At 35.0% G+C, this 8,769-nt stretch overlaps 1 protein-coding gene across 2 annotated transcripts in view; it reads right to left on the minus strand.

Annotated features, from left to right (window-relative positions):
* Positions 1–2,037: 2,037 nt before the first annotated feature.
* Positions 2,038–8,769, minus strand: part of LOC107101581 (C-C chemokine receptor type 5-like) — a 7,411-nt gene continuing 679 nt past the window's right edge. The window contains exons 1-2 of one of the 2 annotated variants that reach the window (XM_015400539.1): positions 7,463–7,636; positions 2,038–3,720 (exon numbers count right to left, since the gene is read on the minus strand). In XM_015400539.1, the coding sequence (XP_015256025.1) occupies positions 2,634–3,720; positions 7,463–7,527 (1,152 nt within the window). In that variant the 5' untranslated portion in view covers positions 7,528–7,636 and the 3' untranslated portion in view covers positions 2,038–2,633. Of the gene's footprint in view, positions 3,721–7,462; positions 7,637–8,769 lie in introns of those variants that run through there. The other variant, XM_015400540.1, reaches the window with a different exon arrangement.

The following is an 8,769-nucleotide window of genomic DNA, read 5'->3' on the forward strand; positions in this document are numbered from 1 at the left end:
GCAGTCATGTTTAGCTTTTTCCATTTTCTAATGATTGCTCCAACAGTCAGACCCTTTTTTTACCAAGCCGCTTGGCAATTTCCCCGTAGCCCTTTCCACACTTGTCTCTAGTGTCTCTGGATATCTCTTTGGTTTGGTCAAATTTGTAGTTGAATTCTTACTGAATGTATGAGGTGGACAGGTGTCTTTATGCAGCTAAGGACCTCAAACAGGTGCATCTAATTTAGGATAATGAATGCATTGGAGGTGAACATTTTTAAGGTAGACTAACTTTGAGGGTCAGAATTCTAGCTGATAGACAGGTGTTAAATTATCTATTTGCAGCTGCATCATACAAATAAATGGTTAAAAATCATACGTTGTAATTTCATTTTTTTTTTTTTTTTTTTAGATTAAATCTTTCACAGTAGTTATGCACCTACGCTGACAATTTCCTACCCCTCCATAATTTCTAAGTGGGAGAATTTGTAAAATAGCAGGGTGTTCAAATACTTATTTTCCTCACTGTATATATTTCACATTTTAAAAACATTAAAATATGATAAATAACAAGATAAAACCTGTATAGTACTATTATGGGCAGACTTTTGCATGATTCATGGCTATTAACGGTGGCGTTCAAAGGTAAAATTACAGAAATTATGCTTTACTGTTGATGTAACATGAGCGCAAGCATATTTTTTAGAAGGCACTGAAAGGCACTGACACTTTGCCCGTTAGAAGTATAAAGGAAATGCAGGGCCAGAAATGAAGGATGTTGTGGTTAAAAGATGATTGCTTCAAGATCCCTTTTACTGAAAAATCGAAATTTAATACATGTGTGATTGATGCAGGAGAGATAACAGAGAAGTTATAATTAAAACTCTATCACTACTTTGGCTTTCTTCTTTTTCTTTACATTGTTCAATCCTAAAGTTTTCAGCTTTGTCACTGGTCACATAGTGCTTTTTGTTTAGTTTTTTAATGCAAAAGCTCCTGTCTATAAAAAAAAATACATGGGTAATTAAATAAAATTAATTATAAAGTGTGTGGCTGTTTGTAGAGTCTGAAAAGGTTAAACTCATAGCCAGGTTACAAGTTTCCTCTTTCAGGTTGTGGGTTTTTTTAGGTTGAGGTGAGGTACAGATCCTCTGCAGAACATGTTTCAGAACCTACCAAACTAAAGCTGCAAGTTGCACCACAGACGAAATACTTTGCAGCAATCTGAAACATGCATAAAAAAGGAACTCATCACAATTATGATTTAAAACTGTTGTACTCTTATAAGTAAGCAGGTCTAATTATTTTCTGCTTTAATGCAGTTGCAAAAGATTACAATGAATGATAAAGCTCAAACTTTTGAATAGCTGTTGGAGGTAACAGTTTCATACTGAGCACAGGAAGAGAGAATATAGCTCAGTTTAAAAATAATTCTGTGATCTCCACAGATACAATTTAAAAGCAATTTCTAACCTGCTTTATAAAATGTTCCTGAAGTACAACATACAAGGGCATTAGAATATCTTCAAAATGGCTTACAGTTAATAAAGAAAAAATACATTTACTAAACAGAATATTAAATGTTCTATCTGATGAGTATTTTTTATCTAACCTAACCCTTATACGCTGTGGGGAAAACTGCTGCTGAGCCACCAAAAACCTTCACTGAAAGATGAAAGAGAAACAGGGATATCTACAGCCTCAAATGAATTTTGTTACCTTTTTATGTGAAAATACATTTTATATCTGAATTCCTATGATTGAAATTTAAAACCGATTGGATTTATAAAACTTAAAATATAAGGGTTTGATAACTCTCTCTAAAATCTTATATTAAACATTGCACTTATTTATAAATTAATCAAATCACACAAATAAAATGTTAAATCTAAACTTGCCCGAGACAAAGGGTCCACCAGTGAATAATAACTGAGAACATTTTGACCTTAATTTTCAAGAGAAACTAAAATAAGTGAATCATAAGAGCATGATTTTTTTCTCATTTCCTTCTAAAAAAAATGATTTAATGAAACACACATATATCAAGAATTTGTGGTAAAAAGCATTTAAGGTATTTGGTCAATTGTTACATAATTGTGCACTGAAGAGTGTTACATTCATTGAAGTCCAAAAACTTACATACGTACATACATGCATGCAACAAAAACATGCCATGGGAAACTGAGATTCTAAAACATAAAAATGCTATCCCCCTACACAGACCCTTATATGGACTTACTTTCTTCTAGTAAACCTTTTTCATTTGTATGTTAAATTATATTCTTCTTAATAAATGTTCTATTAGATGGAAGCCATTATCATCAACATTATGTAATAAGTGATATAATAATGAATTTAATTTTGGGAGTTTAACAGAATCAAAATAGCATTCCTAAGAAATTCTGTATTACTGACACACACTTATATAAAGAATTTATATATACAGTATAAGAAAAAACATTTAAGGTATTTGGTAAATTGATACATAATTGTGCATTGGAAAGTGTTACATTCAGCAAAGTCTAAAGGCTTACATACATGCAACAAATAAAGCATACCTGAAATTACCTGGAAATTAGGACAAACTTATATAACTTGATATAAACAGTCTGTCGGTATCGGTATAAGCAACAGTATGAGTTCAGACTTCCAGATTACACCCCAGTGTTTCTTTCATCCACGCTGGTAGTTTGTGAGTACACTGAGGCCGCTCTGTCCTGAGGAAGGTACAACTTGATCACCTGGCACAGACTGCATGGAGCTCTGTTTATCAGCCTCACAAGGTGTCTCCTGAACTTCTCCCCAACGAATACGTACAGAATGGGGTTGAGGCAGCTGTGGGAGTATGCGATGGCTTCAGTAATCTGTAAAGCCAGCCTGATGGCCTTGCTGCTTTTGCATGCGGTGTAGATGTTCATAAGTTCCAGGGCTTTAAAGAAGGATGCCACATTGTAAGGAACCCAGCAGAAGAAGAAAACAGCCACCACGACAACTACCAGACGGATGGCCTGCCTCTTAGAGGTATGAGTTGACAGCAATCTCCAAATGATCTGAGAGTAGCAGAAGCTCAGGATGAAAACTGGGAGAAACAGACCCAAAACGTTCATTTTAAAGAGACTAAACACTCTCCAGAAATGAGGGCTGAGGGCTCCGTCATTGATTGACTTAATGGGATACTCAGGGGAGCAGTAATGAGAGCTGTTGACACTTTTTTGCTCTCTGAGGAAGATCAGGTCAGGAAAAGAGGCCAAAAAGCCAGCCACCCATGTGACGGCCGCTGCTGCAATACCGAAGGTGCGTGTCCGTGCTTTCAGGGCGTAAACTGCATGCACTATGGCCAAGTAACGGTCGACGCTCATCAGACAGATAAAAAAGATCCCGCAGTAAAAGGCTATGTGGTAGATACCCAGGACCATTTTGCACATAGCATCTCCAAACAGCCACTGGTCTCTGGCTTGGTGGGCGAGGAAAGGAAGAGAGCTCACCATGAGAAGGTCAGCAACGGCCAGGTTTAGCAGACATACATCAGTCATGCTGCGGAGTTTCACTCCTGAGACAATTACCCAGATCACCAAAGAGTTTCCAAGGAGACCAAGGAGGAAGAAAATGGAATAGAGGGGTGGGAGAAAGTAAGCCCCATGTTTCTCATAAACGCATATTCCAAAGCCTTCTTCTGGATAGTCATAGGTATAGTCATAGTAGTCGGTGGTTGATTCAGTGGAGAACATAGTAGAGTTATAGCTGTTAAAAAGAGAAAAAACAGATAATTGATTAGTATTTTACAAATATTTCCTTTCAGGTTTACAGTAGGTTTTCCCTAATATAAAACTTTTTCTGAGGACTGACCTGCAATTTAGATTTTGATTAATTTACCAACTTAAGGAATATAAAAAGTGATCAATGCAAGGATGTAAATATTGTTAATAAATTTGTTTATGGACCATCAGATGTCAAAGTGTTTAGTTTGGCTGCATTCCCCCAAAATGTTCTTTTATTCTACCTGTCAATCACCAGTCAGATTAGATCACTGGAAAATTAGCTGCTTTAGACCTCTAAAGGCATCTGTATAGTAGTGCATCTTTACTTTACAGTACAATGCTAATAGAAAAACATGTTTATTATTTCTACTCTACAAATTTCATTGTAAAGTATCAATTTTTAATGCCAAGAAGTGTGCCCACAGGTAGATCTTCTTCTTTATTTCAAAGAAGGGCCAACTCAAAGCTTTGCTAAGTCCACAAGAGTGTTGAGTCTAAGAACACAACTTTCACATTGTAGTTCAGTTTCTGAGAAATGTGGCCCAGTTTAATTATGTATCCCAAGTTTACAACCAGATATGTTAATATATTATAAAAAAAAATATGCAAAAATATTAATCCAAGGTTTTATGGGCCTAAAAATGATCAGACAGTCAAAGTTATTTGTTCATTGTTCCATTTCTGCTGCCTCCGTTTGTACACACATTTCATACACACTACACTAACAGCAAGATATTCAGGAAAATCATTTTTCCACTGACAATTTCAAATACAGTTATTTAGACTGGACCCTCTTCCTAACCTCCAGACTCCACATTGAAATCGAACTAAGAAATAATTATCTGACAAGGAAGTAATCTTGTTTCCACTACTAATTTATAAGTACTTGATTAAATCAATTCAGTGTTATAGGAATTGTTATTTTCTAAGTCTCTTCATTGAGACCGTTAAGGCTGTGGACGAGTAGGGCTCTCCTGTATTCAGCAGCAGATATGAAAAAGCCATAGATTGAAATAATAAAGTGTGTTGTGCACTTGAAGCTTAAGGTTGTTGAATTCTTAAACTATTCTTAAATGGATCCTATGCTTCCTAAAAAAGAAAAATTGTTTCTTTTTCACATTCAAGATAAGATGATTGTTCCCACACCATCTCTGATAAATTCGATAAGTTCAGCATCATCTGAGCATTTTTGCAAACAAGACTTTGACTTGTAGAAATAGCATGACTGAGTATTCTGAGTAAAACAACTAGTGAGAGTGCAGCCCCCTGTGATGCTCCCGAACGGCTCCCCACTTAGTCAGAAGCACCATCCTTGATATATACAAACTTTCACGTTTGTAAAGGGGAAACTTTCACAATCATTGTGACTCTGCTTGTCCAACACTACTGTAGGTTGGAAGCCCCCCTTGCTATACCACTAATCTTAAGCTGTCTCTACAGATTCTCTGTGATTGTAGTAGGGACTCCAGTTGGACTACACTCCAAAATGTTATGAATTCTTCTAGTCAAAGAAACATGCGTATAAAACGAAACAATCATTTTCAACTTGATTCTGCCAGAGATATACATAATTCTGTGGTTAACCTTTCTATTGATGTGGTTGTGGTGGAAGAGGGGCTTCAAACCATATTCTGACCTAAAAATTCTTGGCAAAGTTTTTTTTACAAGAGGCAGTCCACTAAATATTTTTGCAAAACCATTTGTAGCCTACAGCGCAACTATATTCTACATTCTTCATGTATCATCAGATTGCATTTGAGCTTTTGGGTTTAATTTTTTCTGTTTCTGCGCTGTTTTTAGTTCTCTAGTTGCTGTCATTCTGGTAGTTTTGGGTAAGGGCTCTAGTTGAGCCATTCCAAAACTTTTGATAAAACCAAGTTTTATTTGGGACTTTTTCAAGATCATTTTTATCTTGAAAAAAGAGCAGCTTATCTAAATAAAAGTTACTGCAGAGCAACAAGTTCCTCCTACTCTGGGTATAGATTACTTTGATTATTTGATTACTTGAAATCATAGCATCAGACCAACACTCTCTAAGGCACAACATATTGGAAGATTTTTGGAAGATCATTGTTTCTGTTAAAATGTTTTGGTGGCATCCCCTGCAGTATGCATCTGTTCATTTTATCAGTACTGGGAAAGGATCCAGTTTTAAAATGTCTCAGCTTTCAATTTCTTCTCTTATTATTTGTGACTACCTTTACTGCCCCACACAGTATTGTTTTCTTTCAATAAAATGTTTCTTCCTGACTATTGCTCTGTTTAACATCTTTGCAACAAAATATGTACTATTTACTTGTCTTAATAATGCATCTATAGATGATCTACACCTAGTTCACATACAGCCAGGATATGGCCAATAACATGCTGTCTGCAAACTGACCTACCGTATCACACTGTTTCATTTTATAAATTCTGTTTTTGTCTCTAGAGTCAACATGATCAGGGTTTTTTATAATTGTCTGACTTGCTTTACCTGCAGTAATTTTTTGGGGTCGGCTGATCTCTGTTCACTGATTGTCTAGAAGGTCTGCAGTGGCGACGTGGTGGAAATTTGAACCTATCAGATTCTACAGGCGTTCTTGAATTGCCTATAACTGCATTGTAATAAAAAGCATATTTACTTTCGCATTATACTGTTTTAACCCATATGGTAATTTAGTCCAACTTGAATAGTACTTTATGTGTTACATTTTTAAAAAGTGAGAAGCTATAAGTTTGAAACACAACTGAGCTAAAGATTGGAAAATCTTTTCTTATCTTTTTTTGGAAACCATTTGCTACAACAGAAAGCTGGTTTCTACCCAAAAAGTATATAAGACTAGAATAAATCATCAATTATTAGTTAAATGCTGTACATTGATCTTGATCTTTCTTATTTTTTATCTCTGTTATTTTAGTTAATTGAATAAACAGAATGTATGTCAGATTAAGAGATCTTTGATCTCAATGAGACTGCCTGTATATATGAAGTTTAAATAATTAAAAATTAAGGCCAGAAAAATAAATCTGAAACGATTACGGTAAGTCTGACTTCATTTTTTTCATTACAAAAACAGGTATTTTAAGAGGGAGTATTTAGACTTATCTTTATATTAATTATTATAATCCTCAAGTCTGAGTATGAATCTTTTCAGTATAATTACATATTTCCAGTTTGGAGTTATGTGCCTGCTATATCTTAGGCATTGGTTTCTTTCTTTGTCTTTTTTGTCTAATTTTTCTCTCAACATGATATTCTTTAACCCAGGAGTTTCTGTCTGGACCTGCTGAGAGAAAAATCCTACTGTTTTCTAGATGATAAACAACTGGATGGAGACTTTGTGCTGGTATTTTAAAGTTTTCCTACAAGATTTTTCAAGCCTTCCTCTTTTCATACACATGAAACCTCTCCAAGAAGGTTTATGGGCTTGGTCTCTGTAGTTTTTCTACTTTTTCTACACTGGTATGTCTGTATGCCACGTAAAATGTCATAATCACATAGAGCATACAGGCTTTGTCAGAATAGAAGCCCTGCCTGGAGGGACAAATATAAAAACAAAGTTATACTATTTGAAGGCTTATAGATAAAACAGCTAAAAGGAAACTAAACAGAAAGTAAAAATCCTCCTTAAGTGAAACTAGAGAAACAGGATAGCAGAGACTAGCATAAAGCGTATTCAGGAATGTTGTTTACTAAAAAAACTAACAAGAGATCAAATTAAAGCCACAGCTTTGTTCCTTACCTAAATGAGCCTATACCAGAGAGTAAAAGTGAAAGCTGAAACAGCTGGGGTATTAATCCATTCATCTGACACAGAAAGTGTAGCACGACCCAGTTTCTGAAGGAAGAAAACAGCTGATCGCACCCTTTTAAGCAAAATCCCCTCTGAGTGTTCACAGTTATAGGCTTCCGGGCTCACATCTGTCCAGGAATAAATTTTTTTTCCCTGCCTTCTAATTTCGTCTGTTAGACTTCAACTGAAAGCAGGGCTGCTTCTGCACAAAATGCAGAACTGAAACAACAAGACCCTGTGAGTAATGTTTGCTGAATTGTATTCAGCAAAGACTAGGCGAATACTCTGAAGTTACATATGCAACCATTAAAAAAGAAAAAAAAGGAAACAATAAGAAATAGACTATAAATATTCTACCATAAATTAAGACATGCATCTGCGGTCGACAGGGGGGTAAGAAAAAGGTTATTGTGTGCAACTGATGGTAATCTTAAACAGATGAGGTTAGATAATCCGACCTCTGGTGCTGATTTGTATATGAAATAGTGCCAACATCAATAAAGTTATTTAAGATAAATTATAATTGAAGGAAAAAACAAACTACAGCCGATCTCTTTTTTTTATTTTTATGGTTTGACTCTTAATGTTGATAGTTTGTTTTTTTCATTTCTGTAGAATGACTCAGAACTAAAACCACATCACGGGACTGATCACATCATTTTACAACCCCCTGATGATTATCTCACGAAAATACAGGTGATACGAAAATGACTAAATAGGTAATAATGACTTATTTTTATCAATTTGATTGGTTTGTTTCTTATAAGCACAATACGGTTTGAAAGAAATTAGGAATGACATGTTTTGACACCAACTGAGCTGGTGTGTTTCCGTGATCCTTTAAATACATATTTAAGTGTAAAATTATTCATACTATTCATAGCAGATTTAGATTGAAAGTAACATCTCAACTTGACCAGCATGTTCCTTTGGACCTAAAGTAAAGGTTAGAAGTTGCTTGTCTTGAGTACAGTTAAGAATCAGAAGAAGGAGCCAACCGGTGAGGCTATCAGCCCGAAAAATGAAAAAGTGCAATGATAAAAGGAGAAAACTACCAACAAAGATTAGTTTGTGATAATTAGAAATAGGGGTTTCAGTTGATGAAGGAAGCAATAAAGACATAAAGCATTAATTTACCTCAAGAAAATCATAAATTTTTTATCATAAAATAATTGTTCATTGTAAATTACAGCACAAACTTTTGTTTTTTTTAATGCAAACTAATATAACATTGCATATATATATATATATATATA

The sequence above is a fragment of the Cyprinodon variegatus genome, unplaced genomic scaffold (genome assembly GCF_000732505.1).
Source record: "Cyprinodon variegatus isolate N-32 unplaced genomic scaffold, C_variegatus-1.0 Scaffold1116, whole genome shotgun sequence".
NCBI lineage: Eukaryota > Metazoa > Chordata > Actinopteri > Cyprinodontiformes > Cyprinodontidae > Cyprinodon > Cyprinodon variegatus.